Raw genomic sequence first — 17,469 nt, forward strand, 5'->3', positions numbered from 1 at the left:
CTGGAAATGTGAAGACATGAGGGAGGGAGGTGTGTAGGCTGAGGTATTGCTCTGGAGGGCAGAGAAGGGCATTATGGAACTCCTTCGAGGAAAAGTTTATTTTAGCAGCTGCTTAATCAATTGAACAACAAACAGGACAGCACCAAACCAAGCAGAATTTCCTAACCTTTCCTAGCATATATGTTCAAGCCTCATTCACATATGGGATTAGGATAGGCAAGAACTGTAGGCTGGCACAGGAATTGCAGAGACAGCTATTATCCAGCCTTTTGCTTAAAAATAAAGGATAATGAGGACATGTCTTCTGGAGCTAGCATGGATTGGGAGTTTCTGGAAAAACATTTCTATAGTGGTTACATATGTGACTGTTCTTTTTTCCTTAGCTATAAGAAGGAAAAAGTGGCTTGTCACCAGCCCAAAGGGAAAAGCACTTGGCTGCACTGAGGAAGACAGGATGTGTTGCATCTGTGGCTTCACAGAAGGAAAGGAACAGCTCTCTAAAAAAAGGCAAGAAGCACAGAGAATATCTAGGATAAATAAATAAAAGGAATCTGTCCTCCCTCCTGGACGAAAAGATGATGTCAAACTACCCAAAACCTTCACAATGCACAAGTGGTATCAGCTCAGAAGGGGGAGCAGCAGCCTTGTGTAGTATATCCTGACACAGCAGAGAACAAATAGAGGATAGTCCTGAGCTATGAAGATCCACTTTTTAAGGACATCTGGGCATGAGCCAAGATTTGCTAAGGCACCAGGTATCCAAATCCTATTGGACCAAGAGGGAATCTAAATCAACAAGGACAATTCTCCACTGTGCCCGATCATCATCTGCACACCACCTGAGGTAGAAATGGAGCTTCTCCAAGAATTAACAGTATTTTGGGTACAAAAAGGGGAAAACTGCAAAACCAGACTAAAATACAAATATGGGCTGCTCTGACATGACTTGGTGTAGGTCTTCTATCCTCAGAGTTCCAAAGGGATACTCTGTGCAGTTCACAGGAATACGGAGCCAGCTGACCAGCACCAAGAGCTCAGGAAACAATAATTTGGGTTACTTTAAATGTTGTGTTGAAAGCACCTTATCCCAGAGAAGAAAAAAGGAAATGAAAAAGCTGTTGTGTGCAATTAGCAGCTCCCTTTGATGAATCCTTTCCAATGACACCACCTTTTTGCTAATACTTAGTTTCTTGGAGAATGATGTGGATGGAGCCAAGGTAGTCAGAACTTCAGAGCTGGATTATGAGAGAGAAGATGACTTGTGAGTGACGGCACCCACTAACCTGGGCCAGAAAACTCAGTGCCAATCAGCATTAACTCCTCCAATTCCTGATCCACAGCTACAGCAAAGAACAATGCAAAGGGAACCTCGAGTTTTCCTTAGTTTAAGATCACACCATTCAGCATTTATTCTCTTCTTTCAACAATATCCACACTCAGTGCTCAGTACTTATGAATACCCTCTATCCAATTAATACCCCATTAAGCCGCCCGCCTGCAGTGACTTTATCCTCAGACCACTGTATGGCAGCTTTTAACTCCATAATACCCCGGCATTATTACCGTATTAGACTACAAGGGATTGATCCAAAGCTCACGGAGGTTAATGAGGGCTCATTAAACTTTGAATTGGGCCCTAACTGCTCAGCAAACATGAAGTGAAACACTACGTGTCAGATGAGATGACAGAGGGTGTAGTAAACTTTCAGGCGAAATATTGAATGCTGATGGTGACAAAGGCAGGCAATAGCAGGGAATGTGTGAGGAAAGCAGTTATGGGAGAGAATTATGATTATGTTACACTTGATATCAAGCAGGACAGATTTGTGCCTATATAAATAGATATGCCTGGTCTGACTCCGATGTGATTTTTGTCATCATATGGTTAGACATAGCATAATATTGACATTATGGCTTTCCCTCAGATTTTAGTTTTGAATTTCAGCTGGAGAGTATGATACTAAAGACTTGAAATCAGTAGGACTCCTTCCCTAATTACTGATTAATCAAGAGCTAAGGTTGCCTACATAAAGATTCATGGGGAGAAGGAGGAAGTCTCATTAAGAACAAGAGGTTAAAAAAAAGAGGAAGGGAGGGGGACATTTAACAACTCAGTGGATATAGGAGTAGAAAAAGAGCTGATTTTCTAATAGCATGTTATACCTGAATGTTAAATTTTGTATTCATGTCCAATTAAAAAATTAAAAGAAAATGGTTTAATACTTGTAGATACCATGGGTTATGGCCCAAAAGGAATTAGAGGAAGTTGTTTTTTAACGACTTCATAAATACATATATGTTGTGTCATTCTGTCCCTTAGGTACCCAAAAGACAGAGCAGCTGTTTCATAAATTCTGAATTGCCTTTTCCTTTAGCATACAAAAATCTGTGCCATAAACATAACACTGTCTGAAAAATATTCGGTAAACCCAGACAGTTGTTGGAAATGCTTCCTCCGATATTCAAATTCCTCTCTTAACAGGAGTTCCCCTGCAAAAACAGATGCTAACGAATGGTGTTTTTGCCATTGAGCTGAATGGGAATGCTTTGGTGCAGCATTTTCCTTTTTCCATGGAGACATTACAGGGTGCATTTCCCATGACTGAAAGAAAACTGCCACCTTGCTTCTCAATTCTTTGCTTTCAAATAATAAATAACTGCTATAATCTTCCATAAAGGATTTATGCTCTGATGATGTCTGATTCTTCTACTGTAATTTCTTTTTGTTAGAGGCAGTTGAATGCCATTTACTGGTAAGTAAATTGTGTCATCACTTCACTGCAAACCACACCATTGAAAATGTAAGCTGGCCAAACATTTATTTTTGTTTTCCAACTCACACAAATCCCTTCCGAGGGCTGTGGATTAACTAGCAACACTTTTTAGTGCAGATTCGTAATCTTAGTTTCCTTTTCTCTCTCTACTAATACGCTCCCTTCCAGTGATGTTACTTCAGAAATAACTCCAAATAGCTCACAGGGTGGTCAGAAACTCTGCCTTTCAGCTGCCACACTTTTTTCAGTGACTTGGAAATAGGAAAATTGGCGATTTTCACTGAATTTTTTGTAGTCCCACAGTAATGGGGGCACTGCAGCTCTACCTTTTCCCCACAGGAGTTTAACTAGCAGAGAGGAGGCTGTTGGAGGACAAGGGACTGCAAATTCCCTAAAGGTTCAAACCAAGGGGTCCATGTCCAGTCTTTTCACAACACAATCATGCTTTTCATTTTTAGACAGAAACAAGCCCACACAGCCTTTACTCTTCCTTAAACTGTCCCCCCTTTTTACAAGAAAATTAGCTTCTTTGCCTCAATAAATGTTACAGCTCTCAAAGCCTTGAAGCACAAATCAAACAAATAAATCAACTGCAAAACAGCCCCAAAGGGCTACAAACTCAAGCACAGATGCAAAAACCTCCTCAGGTCATGATGTTTTGATTAAAATGAGCAGAGATCACGAGTGGAAGAAGCAGTCAGGAAGGCAACTGTCCTGGCAATGCCCACCAGCACTACGGCATTTAAGGGTCTGTTAATATTTCCACTAGAAACTTTTGGTTTTAGGGGTTTATAATCTGAGTCGTTAGAGGCTTAGTCTTGGTTTCCAAAACCTAATTACTAAAGGGGAACTACTAAAGCAAAGCTTTGCAAGGGGAGGACACGCCCGGGTGGTTTGTTACGACAAGGATGAACGTGTAGCATGACTTGTTTTTCAGCTGCATACACACACCCCAAAAACCGTGCACAGACCTGAGGCAGAGACACCTCACACACGTTATGTGAAAGTTTTCTGAAACATCATCTTACTGGAATAACAGCCCATGCTGAGCCATCATGCCCCAGCTGCCACATCCCAGCTTTGCCCTTCAATGTCCAGAAACAGAGCAATGATGAGGCACAAATGATAAGGCACAACCCCATAGGAGCTGTGCCAGGCTGGGTGCAGCTCAGCAGCCCTCCAGCACCACGAAACAACACCACAAGCCACACCAAACCCTCTCTTCATTCTTTTGCTGGCTTGCTCTATTCTACACAGCGCACCTGAGCTTTGGCCAAGTCCTTTGCTTTCCCCTCCAGCCACTTCTAGCTGAGCCCAGCACCACGACTCAAAAGCCACTCACCTTGAAGTCCTTCACCAGCACGTCTCCCTCCTCCTTCATGAAGCATTAACAGCCCCTTCTCTTCCTAGAAGCTTTTCCCACAGTGTACTCGTAGTCAGGGTCAGCTGCAGTCAAACACACCTCATTTCTCCATGGAGAGGAAGACAAAACCTCCCACACCTGTGGCCAACTCTCTGTCCCTCCTAATGAGTGAGCTCACCCACTCACCAGCTGCAGGGGCTCTTAGGGGATGCACGAGTTTCTGTTGGTTCATGGAGGGAAAAGAAATACAGCTCTCTCTACCTAGTGCCAGAAACATGAAACCAAGGTCTACTGGGTGGCTTTTCAGGGCAGGTTCTGGTGTATATTAGAACAAAAAGGACATATGCAAAGGCTGGTGTGTGTGTACATCTGGAATCATGCTCTCTGTACACTACCAGTGTATGCAGAGAAATGTAATTAAAATTGGAAATCTAATGAAAATGATAAGCATGGCCAAAGAGGTTGGTACTGCACAATGCTGGGTGATTGGTCTTAATCCAGGAAGGCACTATTTGTGCACCAAATAAATTTTGAAGAGCCACTGGAGTTGCTTAAAGGCTCAAATTTAAGCACATACTTAAAATCGCTGCTGAACAAGGGCCAAAATGTTCAGTACCACCATCTGCAGATATCCAAATTGCCTTGGGCAAAATGTTTCCCTTAACATAATCCAAGGTTTTGTTTGTTTGTTTTTAAGTTGTCTAACTGTTCGGATAGGAGGGAAATGTCCTTTAAATTAAGGAAATTAGCAACAAAAATGAATGTTATTAAATATATGGTAATTATTAAAAAATACGGTAAGAACTATGGGAAAGAAGAAACTGCAAAGAAATGGGGCCTTTAATGGGGCTACACTACTGTGCATCCATTCTTTGCTACCCCATCATCTAACCATGGCTTACTCCTCTCATCAGCCTGCTTTAGAGACAGCTGGGAAAAGGTTTGGATGGCAACACCTTTATCACTGAAAATCTCAGCTGTTATAAATAAAACAATTAACCATAGCAGTGAGAGCTTAAAATCAGCCCAAGAGTAAATTCCCTAAAATTTTAAAAACTGACATCCAAAATTCCAGAGTGCTGAATTTAATTCTTCAGCAGTGCAGATTAGCAAGAACATATGCAACAGTAGGGAAGTAAAAGGCATAGATGTGGGTTTTTTAATTCCTATCTCATTCCAGCCTGATACAGTGAATATCAGCAACAGCCTAGCTGTCAAGGTTATATCTGCACCATTATTCTGCAAATCCAAACTCACACCCACACAGCACCACTCTGTCTTTGGGACTCCATTTCAACAAATCAAGGAAGCCAAGTCCCACAGTCACCTAATGTGGGTGATGAGTGTTAAAGAATGAACTCCTGCAGCAAAGAGGCAGATTGCAAGTTCTTTGTCTGTTCCTGTCTCGGCTTTTTTCATTATTACTGTTTTACTTTGGGAATGGCATGAGAGAAACCAAATCTCTTTTCCAAGCAAATTAACCCTCTGTTTTTGTGTACACTCTGTCTTTACAGGTTTTCAATAGCTTTACGAGCTGTGTACATTAGCTCTGACTATGCCTTCCTGCCTTTGCCTGTACACATAATGACAGCCATACTGAGTGGCTATTACAGTTATCTCACTTTCTGGAGAGGATGGGAGGTAATGATATGTTGCAATATGTGCAATGGGGTATTATATCTAAATACTCTTTGGAGTGACTGATGAACTCTTTTGCAGTGTGCCTGGTGTGACAGTTCGAGGTGAGGGGTACTTATCCTTCTGTACTTCCTACATTTCCTTCGAGCAGGAGCTAAAAGGTGTGGGCAGGATGGGGGTGGTGGTAGAGGAATTGATGGAGATGCAGCAGAGAGTGGGAGCTGCTGCTCAGTCCCTGGCTGTGGCAGAGAAGCACCTTTGCATCACTATGAGAAACAAGCCTGTACTTTAGCAGACCTGATGCACAGATGTAGCAGCTGAACTCAGACATGGAATAATGTGAGTGACTATAACCATCAACAAAAGATTTCTGAATACTATTTTAAAACCTGAGTCCTTTATGAGATTCTTCAAATAACCCAAGGACAGGCCCAGATGCTGATAACCAGAGAGTGCTGCTCATGGCCATGGCAACAGCTCTGGGGTCTCAAACAAAGCCACTCACAGCTTCCCTGCCTCGGTTTCTTATCTGTGAAAGACAATCCTCAGCTATGCAAACAGGTTGAAAAAGTCAGATCCTGTACAGAAAAACACCTATGCAAAGGCTGTATGGATCATGGTTGGACTCGATGATCTTAAAGGCCTTTTCCAACCTAAACAATTCTATGATTCCATGTCTCTAACTCACAATTTTTATTTAACCAGCAGTCATTGGTAGTAGGGTCACAAATACCTGGTAGTATATCCCACCCCACTGCCTCATGGGGAGGCTGAATGACTGCAAAACACATTGAAACATCAACCACAAGGTCAGACCACAGGTCTGTTATCCCAGTCTCCTCTCAGTGTGACTTGCTGTACCCCATTCTGCTTAAACTTGAAGAAAATCAGAAATATTTTAATCAATGATTTTTGAGACTTCTGAAATGTCATTCTGATACTTGCCAATGAGAGTGGGAGCAGTCTCACTGCTGCCAGTGGCTTCTGAGAATCTCAGTTTTTATGTTGTGTGAGAAATTAAAAATTGTTCCATTTCCTTTCATGCAACTGGGATGCTATATTTGATAGAGATTTATCACTTCCAAATCACATGGCATTTCATGATTTAGTGTTTTTTTTATGATTTAGTGGGGCATTTTTCTGCTCACGTTGCTATTCCCAAAACATCCTAGAAAATGGCAAAAACTCAAGGGCAGTTTTTTTAGCTGAACTGGGCAACAGGAGTCCTTGATAGCTGTCTACAAAGTGTCAATCACCTTTAAATCCCACCTGCACTTACGACGGTTCTCCTTGAGTAAGTGACAAGGCCAGGCTGGCAAAATGAAATTCTTCAGTAATACATTGACAAACTCAGAACCACAGAGCACCAAATTCCCCCTCAGTCTGGATTTGAATGCATAAATAAATAAGGCTCTTGCATTTATTTCTGCTAGAAGATTGTATTATTCCTTTCTGCAATTATTGAAAAATGCAGAGCACAGGCAAGATTTAGTGTCTGAGTTTTTGCTGCAAGACTTATGTCAGTAGAAAGGCGTTTTTGCTCTTGGGAATCAAAGTGAGATTCACCCATTTGTGGCAGGTGTTTTAAGCACTCAGCCTAACAACCTACCCACGCATGGCACTACAGCAATTCAACGACTAAATTAAATCTCTGAATATTAAATTAATGATGGAAATCTAAAATATTAATATATTCTAATTGAATATTCTCCGATAAATTATCTAGGCATTCTCAGCAATTTGATTTTACTTTCATTTCTTAAGGAACTTTCAGCTGCATAAATACAGCTATTAAAGCAATTCAAAAAGGGAACATTTTCTGCTCAGACAAGAGAACTCTAAACACAAAGAATCTAAAAATTTCTTTCATATGATTGATTAAATCATAGAGCCCAAGACAGCTGAATCATTAAATGACTGCTTTCCTTCAGTCCCTCTGGCTTTAGCAAGGACAATATAAATTCCCTATGGGTCTGAATACAAGGAAATACAATATGTATAATTACAGTATAGGCTTGAATGCTGTTGTAAGAGAATTTTAAATGGAGCATTTATGCTGTAGCTGCACTTTTCAATCCATAATGCCGTACGTGCGCGTGCACGGAAAGCCCATAAAACACTGGGCATCTGCTTCCTCTGGCCCAGATTCCCAAATGGCTCACACTGGGGTAGCCCCACCAGCTTTGGCAGAGACTCGTGAATTTACATCAGGATCTGTCCTTCCCTTTCTCTGAATGCTGGAGACTAAGAATGGCACGGTGATACGCCAGGGAGAACTTAAAAAAGGGGATGTCCTTTGAGGAGTACATATAGTGTGGGATATGTTTAGGAACTTGCTTTAAACTAAATGTTTTAAAGAAATTTCAAATGGACATGTCGAGAAAGTAACAATGTGCCACGTTTCCCTTTCTCCATTCATTCCATGAGTCATGTGCCCAGTCCTGGTTTGGTCACACACACACACGTGTGAGTTCAATTCCAGAGCCAAGACTGTGGCAACACAAACATTTAATGAACCATTTTCCTGCTAATCTTTCTCTCTTTGGTGTCAGGTTCTTTTGTGGTGTGAAATCACAGTCAAGAGCAAGAGCTGTCACAATCTACATCCTTGAAATAGCTTTCAGAGAAAGGCTGTGCTTCCACAGAGCAACACGACCTGCACGATGTCCCATTTCCTCTCCACCCTCTGGGCTCACTCCTTCTTATCTCAGTCTAAGTGTCACAACAAAGACCAAATCTTCTCATCTCTGAATTTCAGCTGGTGATATTCACACGGGTACCAAAGGTGAGATGCACTGAGAGCCACAACTAGCCATTTTTTTCAACTCTGCAGTGTATTTGGTAAGGCAAAAGAAACACCTGTTCCTGTGGAGAACAAGGAAGATCTAGGCCTATTTGTAATCAAGGCTGTCTGCATCTCTCTCAGGAAAAGTAAGGTCTGATGTCCTTTGGGAAGCATTTGCAAGGCCTTTTCTCAACAAACCTTCTCTCACCACAGACAGATGCCATCTGTCTTGCAGCTGGGAGCTAATGGATTCTGCACTGCCAATTTCACAGCAGTGAGCAACGCTGTGATAGAGGAGGCATGAGGGATTTCCTACAATAAAACTATTTAAAACAAGTGCAAAAGCACATGCTGAACCAGTCCTGATGAGCAAAGGAGATGGCAATATCGAGGGCTGATGGTCCAAGCCGGCAGGGATTTCACAGCTCAGTATGTCTTATGTATCTCCAATGCCAGGATTTTAGACTTTTGGAGAACTGTCTCACTACACTGCTTTCCTGCTCCAGGATGGGCTGTGGAGCTCTAGAGTGTATTCAATGTCACAGTACAGCTTAACATGTGCTAAACCCACCCATGGGGTGGTCTTCTAGTGTGTGAAGAGGAGCTCTCTGCACATGTTGCCACAGTCTTGGCTCTGGTATTGATCTCTCCTCTGTGTCTGTGTGCATGTGACCAAACCAGGACTGGCTCATGACTCACAGAATGAATGGAGAAAGGGAAATAAGACACCTTGCTAATTTTTTGACATGTACATTTGAAATTTCTTTAAAACATGCAGCAGGTTCCTAACGTGCTGCACTAAACCCGGCCTACCGACGACACCTTCGCTAAGAAGCAACGCAAGAGTCTTCAGGTATATTATACTCTGCTAACTTTCCAAAAACTACTTCAGGACTTTCTGATTAAATTTACATAAAATGCATCCTTCCCTCTTATTTCCTGTTACTCACTTAGATTATTTCTAGTATTCTTGTGGCTGAGATCACCAGCGCTCGGATGTGAGGGCGCATGCTGTGCCTGTAACATGCAATCAAGGGGGTTTGTAAGAGCACCAAGATCCTGTCTCGGTCATTTCCTCAGTGGATTTTCATGCTGGTGTAATGAGAATGAACAAGTTTTTTAACATAAGAGATCTAAAGGGGAAATACCACATTTTTAAGTTCCAAGTTAAATGAGGTGGAAAAATGAGCGTCTATGAAGTTCAAGACAGGAGGCTCCTAAGAGCTCTGTAAAGATCCTGGAGATGAACCAGAAGTTTGGAGCCCTCATGAAGGTGGATATGGTTGCAGTGGTTGATAGAAGAGCCCATTACCTAAAGCATGGCATGACCACAGACCAGGCCTGCACAAGACTGCTTTTTTTAAAACAAATTATTTTCATGCAGCCCATTGAGATGGACCAAGACTTGCCTTGAAAACTGATTCAAGATTCCCACTAGAAGCGGTTAGAGACTTGCACATGGATGCAAAACTGAGATTCTTTTTGAAGTTCAAAAGACGATGAAATACAAGATAAGCTAATAGATAATTAGATAATAGATAATTAAGAATTAGCTATGCATGTAGCTAAAAAGGATGAGTCAGTGAGAAAATAGACGGTGCTCAGCAAGGGGGCAACTATTTAATATATTATCTTAGTTGATCAGTGTGCCTGCATGAGTCATTTGCTTGGAGAAGGAGGGGGATTTCACATTGTTTTTGTATTTTTAATAGGCATTTTCATGGACCTCATAGTTATAATAATGAGAGTACCTGACAATTAGTAATGAAATTATCCTCACTACAGAGAAATATTTCACAGCATGTACAATATTATTCCTAATACAAAGGTGGAAGTGAAGCACAAGGAAATTAAACAGAAGATCTTCATGAATGTTTGCAAAATAAATAAGCATATATCAATAAAATTTGATAACTGTTTTCTCAGCTAAAAGACAAAAGCAAAATTTGCAAAACATTTTTTTTACTAATAGAAAATATTTTTAGCTTATAAATATCAGATGTTTATTTAAACTCTTAGAAGAGTAACTAAATCTTTTCAGCAGCCAAAACTAATTAGAAATTCCTATTATTATTTTTTTAGCTATCATTTTTCTGACATACACTTTCTAGTTAGTGTGGTTGATGTATATGAACAGACACGGATGTTCCTTTGAAAGAAAAAACCCTGTAATTAACAGGGGGTTTTTTTTGGCAGGGATAATGTTCCTTTTTTCTTTTTTTTTCCTAAAAACTTTTCATTTAACGTATTTTATCAGAATGAAATGGTTTAATGAGCAGAGAATTATAGTTGATCCCAGCTGAACCAGATAGGGCTGCCTTTCGAGGTATGTGGCTCCCATCAAGCTGCATTCACCTTTGCTATGATTTAAACTTCATTCAGGCACAGCCTTGCTAAAAATACTGACAAGTAACTAATCAACTTCCATAAAATGGAATTTTTACCTTCACAATAGGAAGCAGGAGTAGGAGGGAACCTGAAAGATTTGCCTATGCATTTCAAATTAGTCTGACCTATAAAAACGCAAACAGCAAGTGGTACTATGACAATGTACTTCTGGTAGGGTTTTTTTATTTTTTAGTGTTCAGATTTTTCATGCTATCCCTTCCTCTCCTTGGAGGAAGCCAGAACCAAAGATAGCACTATAGAGGGACTGGTTTCCATTAGTTATACCTAAAAAAATGTAAGCTCAGACAGGGCTTTCTGGACCAAAAAAAAGGTCAGTGTCCAAGAACCTGCTGGTTCCAGGTCTGAGTGTTTTATATAAAGCAGCAGATAAAACTGTGACAGACCTGCTTCTGTACAAATGGGATCTGAGCTGCAACTTCACATGTGCACTTCTGGTTCCAGTTTGTGAGCAGATGGACACAAAAATATTCAGTGCCCAGTGAGCAAAAGCATAGGAAATCAGATCAAAACTGTTACCTAGATCTACGAGACAGCAGAATGCTCCAGGGCAATCTGAAGATTATGTGGATGGAAATAATCAGATAGTGCTGGTCTTTGAAGACGTTGATTTGTCCTATTCTGGATAATTAAAGACACAGGGGAAGCTGTAACTCCTGCTAGGAATCACCCAAGCTTCATGTTCAGGCGCTGGCAAAGGGGCCAGATGCTGCAGATGAGCAGAAACTCAACGCGAGCCTAAAACATCAGGGGTCTCACGCTTAATCAAGTTGCACTCTTTGTATGATCTTCCCTGTCATTACGATGCTTTCTGTATGTCAGGTGAAAAGGAAAGCAGCCCTTTGTAAGCCAATTCTTTTTTTTTTTTCTCCACCCCACTTTTACTTCATTTTCAGTGTTTCCTCCAGCTTCTGTTTTCAAAAACTGCAATGGAATATATTGCTGAAAATCTGGGAGCTCTGTGTTTCCATCAGCCAGGTTATCTTTCCAAGGTTACTCGTAGTTTAAGTCATGAATATAAATTCTTCTGTAGCTATATAAAATTTATTATTTGCCATTTTTATTAATACTGGAATTTTGCATACTCGAGTCCTTCTGTTTCATCTCCAGACTGTAGGGGGAAAAGTGCCACAGAGATTTCAGTCCTTATAAATCAACAAATTTGCCATGGTAAGCCAGTGCCAAGTTGTCCTCTCTCTGTCTAGTCAAAGCTCAAAAGAAATCAGCAGGGAATGGGACAGGGCCCAAGTTCATTTTTCAAGTACTCCCCTTATTTTTCACAGGAATTCAGGATTTAATCTAAATTTTTAATGTGATTTAGGAAGATATTTTTGACATATCAGTTTATTTTCCTCTTCAGATATTTCTTCTGCTTAGTAAGACAGCACATTAATGGGTCACTCCATACCCAACACTGCTGACCACACAAAGACTCCTTGGCTTCCCTCCCTGTTTTTCTAGGACAGACATAAAAGCATTTATCACCTGCTACTTTTGATTCCTTTTTGCACAAAGAAATGACACCAACAAGCCGAGTTTACCCAATACTTGGTGAACTGGGAAAATGCACCTTCAGTCATCGCATGAGTCACTGCAAAGTTCACCTGAACTTCCAAAGGACTCAGTAAGTACCTTCCTTCCTCCAAGACATGGGCTGTAATGATGCAACTCGGGAATCCAGGCCCTGTTTCAAGATGACTAGATGAACTTCCTGAGAAGGGATGCCAAGGACACACCACTGCTGCTCAAAATAACTTCAGAAATTTTATAATTGTCGTCATTTTCTTCCAAGGGAAGAACTGAAAGAGTCTGCCAAGGAATTTTTTTTTTTAACAGCTAATCACTCTACTGCTCCAAAAACCGAAACCAGCACCCACAAGAGGAATAGCAACATGTATTTGTATTTTACTAACACTTACCAACAGCAATAACATATCAACCAAATGTCTCTGTAAAACACTCCTTTTCCCTTCTTTTTCTTTTCCTGTCATCCCATAATCATCACAGAAAACCACATGGGTAAACCTGATCTCAGAGATTATCCTTGTGAAGAAAGAAACCAGAAACACAGGGAGGATGCAGGATCCATCTGCAGTGGGGGCAGGCAGCCAACCTCCTCCAGGCCACCACACATCTGCACCCGGCATCGGAAGGGAAGGACACAGCACCCCTCGTCGCTGGGTGCCACCAACCCAGCCTGACACCTGCAGCCATTTTCTGGATGAGAGAGTGGGCAAAGGGCCACCTTGGCAGCAATGCCAGAGTCTCTTGAGGGACTGGCTGGAAGGAGGTGATTAGGCTGCCGTCAGCTGGGGAGGGAAACTGGGGCAAGGCGCTTCAGAAAAGATGGGTTTCAGCAGCATGTAAAAGGCAACCGTTCTTGCATGAGGGAGGAAGAGCAGAGAGCCTGTGCTTCGAGCCAGACGTCCCACTCCAGAAACTTGGACCACTCCTACTGCTTCACCAGACCCACTACAAGATGACCATTATTATTACTCTTTCTGTTTCTTATTTTAACTCACCCGAACCAGCTGCTGTGGAAAGGGTCCTCTGGAGTTTTCTGGCACGTTGATGGGTGGGATGACCCAGTCCCTCTTCTGCCTCCGCAGGCCATTGGCGCTCTGATGCTGCCGCCACGGGAGCAGAGTGTCACTCTGCTGCTGCACCAGGTCTCCAGGCAGTGTCTTCCTGCCTTTTGGCTGTTTTGGAAACAAGAATGAAAAACCAGTTAAGCCTCTTCCTCACTTCTTAGGACTTGTCCCGGCAGCGGTGCTTCCCTGCGTGCAAACGGCCACACGGAACAAAGCACAATATGCTTTGCTGGCAGCTCTGCTGCCACTTCATTTTCACAAATATATGGAGCTGTCACTCTCAAATCAAGATGCCTCCCAGAATGTATCATCTTCATTACACCAGCTGCAGGGAGATTTAGCAGAAGACTGGAGTAAAGGAGTTTCTGCAAATTTCTAATAAATACAACCTACCAGAACACACAAAAAAAGGGAGAGGATCCCTTTACAGTCCATGTCATGAGTCCAGCTTTATAGTCTGGCACTGAGCACAAGCAAGGCTACAATAACCTGCAATCTGTGGCTCTGCAGATGTATTCTGCAATCCAACCAAACCCCAACCAGAGGGAGAGTCAGACCCATGGCTGCAAAGGTGCATTAGTTCAGATTCTTAGCGCTTCATGACACACTTTGTAAGGGCTGAGTTTTGAACATAAATCCCAAATACACATCTCCCCACACTGCCTGCAAACTGGAACACATTTCAGGCAGTAAATTTTCATTATTTGGGATGCCTTTGAGTCCTCCTTTGTGATTTTTTTTTCAATTATGGATTCTGCCCATGGCATACTTTGGCACTGGAAATGTTACAATGCTGTGGCATAAAAATGGAAATGCTGAGACCCTGGTTTGGACTTAGAGAGACTGCCTTGTTACTAGAAAAATTTCTGCCTTACAGAACGATGAATCAATGAAATGTAGATTTGGAAAGGCTCTTCAGAGGATATGCAGTCCCAATACTTAAATACTCTATGGCCTTCTAGGATTTCAGCAATTACTTGTGGAAAGTCTGCAGAAAAGATAACTAGCAAAGCTCTTGTTACCATATGGTGACCTGCACTCCCACCAGAAAATGTTTAAACTTTCATAAATCACAAAGACTGCAAATCACATTCTCTTCATTTGAGGTAAGATCCAGTGGGAATACTGTTCTCTGAATTTTACAATTTTCAGTTCTTTTTCTCAAAAAACCCCCACAAACCCAAAATCCCATGCCCCCAAACACAAGAACAGTGTGGGAAAACCTATCAAAGTATTTTCTGAGGCTCCTGCCCTTTTAAGCCACACTCACTTCTTGTCTCACTCCAAACATACAAACTCAAACACCCTACAAACAGTTATCTGTAGGCACTGATTTCGGTGGGAATCGTTGCTTTGGGGCTTAGAGTTTGGTGTAAATCCATCTATTAGTGCATTTCAATTCCTGATCTGGAAGTGCAATTCACCTCAAGACTATATAGTATATGAAAACTAAACAGTATATGAAAGGTAAACAGTTTCTGAACTGAGAGGTGGCTCCAAAGCTGTGTGGCCCAAAGCTGTGAGCTGGGCACAGCAGCCAGCAGCCCATTGTCACAGCTTGATTGTGGCTCTGATCTCCGTTACCTGTGGAGGGCAGACATCCACTGGCTGCAAGGACTGGAAGCATTTGTGCAAAAACACAGCTATTTTTATGCAGTCCTTAAAAATGAGCCCATTCCAGAGCTGAATTTTCACAGAACAGACAAATAGGGTCTTTTCAGTCACACACAGGCACGTTTCTCAAGTCCTCTCTCACACTCATGCCACCAAGGTGACTGCGGGGTTTTCTTCACCTAAGTGTTGTTTATACTCTTTCAACAAGCATTGTCACTAAGCTGCTGCAAAATCACAGAACCACGGCTCAATATTTAGAAGTTGTTCTAAAAATACTCACTTAAGTGTGTAACGAACAAAGAAACAGAGTCACGATGCAGCAGTGGGAGACTTTCTTGGGAAAGTCAGGATACTTGTAGGCACTGCTGACCTCCTCCTTCCTAGGGGATGCAATATGTTATATGTGATAGAGTTTTCATCTAAAGAGGGTGTTATTACCAGAAAGGTATCTGATGAAAACAATGTTATCTAAAGAAGACACACAGAAATGCACGTCAACATGAAACAGGACTGTGAGACGTGAGTCACAGAAAAGTGGATATCCCCTATTTTTTTAATTGGCTTGTGATTCCCAAATGAGGATCCTTTGAGAGCAGGTATTTGGATCAGTTTATATAATTGGCAAGTGAGCATTGGGACAGATTATGAAAGGATGGTCAAATAATTTGTGCTCTGCTGAGTTTACACAGTGGAATGAGTCTGAACTAAAGACAGACTTGAGAATTAACATGAATCCCAAAGCTCCATGTATACTGAAATAATTAGTGTCAGCTCAGCAAGGAAATACCAGCCTTTTTAGTCTGTATGAAATACTTGCTGGCAGGTGACTAGACAGTGACTAGCTTGCCTGTCACTCTTGATGATGTTTTCCTACATTAGAATAAATCATCAACATGACTCTGAATTTGATATGTAGAATTTCAAAAGCATCTTGCAACAACAATTTTTTTTTTTAAAACAACAGCTCTTTTTTATCTTCATTTGTTGACAATGCATTCTCATGACCTTAATTTCTCTGGTGTTGTTTAAATACGTTGTACATGTTTTCTGCTGTTTAAAAGCTGTGAGACAAATGCAGTAACAAAGTCTGGTAAGTATAAATGCCAGAACTATTCAGATCTTTGACTGAAACATCCAAGAACATCTCTGGAATAACAGCATCGACTAACAGCGAGCCCCAGAAAACTCTCCTGTGTTTTCAAGTTTACAAGAATCTAAAGTTCAACTCAAAAGCACAATGTGACACCAAATTCAATTAATTCTAAAATACAGCTTCCAATCCTGGTTTTGCTGAATAACAGTGTTCACCGAGGTAACAACTGCTCCTTCTCTCATGGCCTCACAGGCCATATGCTTTCTGGAATTTCAAGACATTTTGAAAAGATAAAATATTATCGCTACCTTTTGCAGTGTCACCAGAACACAGTCTGCCCATAGTCCTTCCCATAATCGAGAACCTCTAGTGCTGCTGCTTTAGGGTGGTTTCCCTCCTGTTGTGTTTGTGAGATGCCATCCCCTTCCTACATATGGCACAAGGGGGATGGGCATGTGCAGTCTGAGAGGGTCATCCATGGAACATGTGCCCAGTGGAAAGTGAAGTCCACTCTCCATTCCAAACATTACATGGTGACATTTATAATCTGTTAGAACAGGATCAAACACCAAACATGGAACATGTGAGCGTGGTCTCTGGTGATACATAGATAATTAAAGGGGGATACAAAATAGTCAGGCAATTCAGTAATTATGCCTGTCTATCACTTTAGGACACTGATAAGCTAGAGAAACACAGCAGAGCCATAACAGATGAAAACCTTTAAGATCAAGGAGAAAAAGTAATTAAAAAGTGTGGGATGAAGAAAAACAACAGGAGAAAAGCCCATGCTGGGATATAAACTTGTTAGGAGAATTTGGATTCAGTGGGATCTAATGCCTTAGTGTTTATACTGGGGCAGAATCTTTCAGAGCTTGCCAAGGATGAGATGCAATGTGTGCTGTATTATTTAAAGTCCACACTCTGCAAGCAATCTGCAAGAAGAGGAAATTTCTTCTCACAGGCTGCTCCACAGAAGGTGTAGGGGTGTCCTGAAGTCCACCTCAGTAACTTCAGTGCCATCTCACAGGAGTCATTTCCAGTCCCTTTTCAGTCTAGCATTAACTTTAACAACGGTGAATATAACCTGCTGTGTTCGGAAGAGGACACAGCTAAACCCCTAAGGGGCTGTCAGACTTCAACCAGATTTAGGAAACCTTCCTCCAAACTGGTGGGATTGTAGTTGTGCTTCAACTAATTCCACT

At 41.5% G+C, this 17,469-nt stretch overlaps 1 protein-coding gene across 2 annotated transcripts in view; it reads right to left on the reverse strand.

Moving 5' to 3' along the window:
* Nucleotides 1-17,469, reverse strand: part of CDH4 (cadherin 4) — a 431,501-nt gene that overhangs the window by 146,100 nt on the left and 267,932 nt on the right. For both annotated transcript variants that reach the window (XM_064674093.1, XM_064674094.1), the window contains one exon: nt 13,489-13,665. In XM_064674093.1, coding sequence (XP_064530163.1) covers nt 13,489-13,665 — 177 coding nt within the window. The remainder of the gene's footprint in view (nt 1-13,488; nt 13,666-17,469) is intronic.

Source organism: Pseudopipra pipra, chromosome 17 (assembly GCF_036250125.1).
Source record: "Pseudopipra pipra isolate bDixPip1 chromosome 17, bDixPip1.hap1, whole genome shotgun sequence".
Lineage (NCBI taxonomy): Eukaryota > Metazoa > Chordata > Aves > Passeriformes > Pipridae > Pseudopipra > Pseudopipra pipra.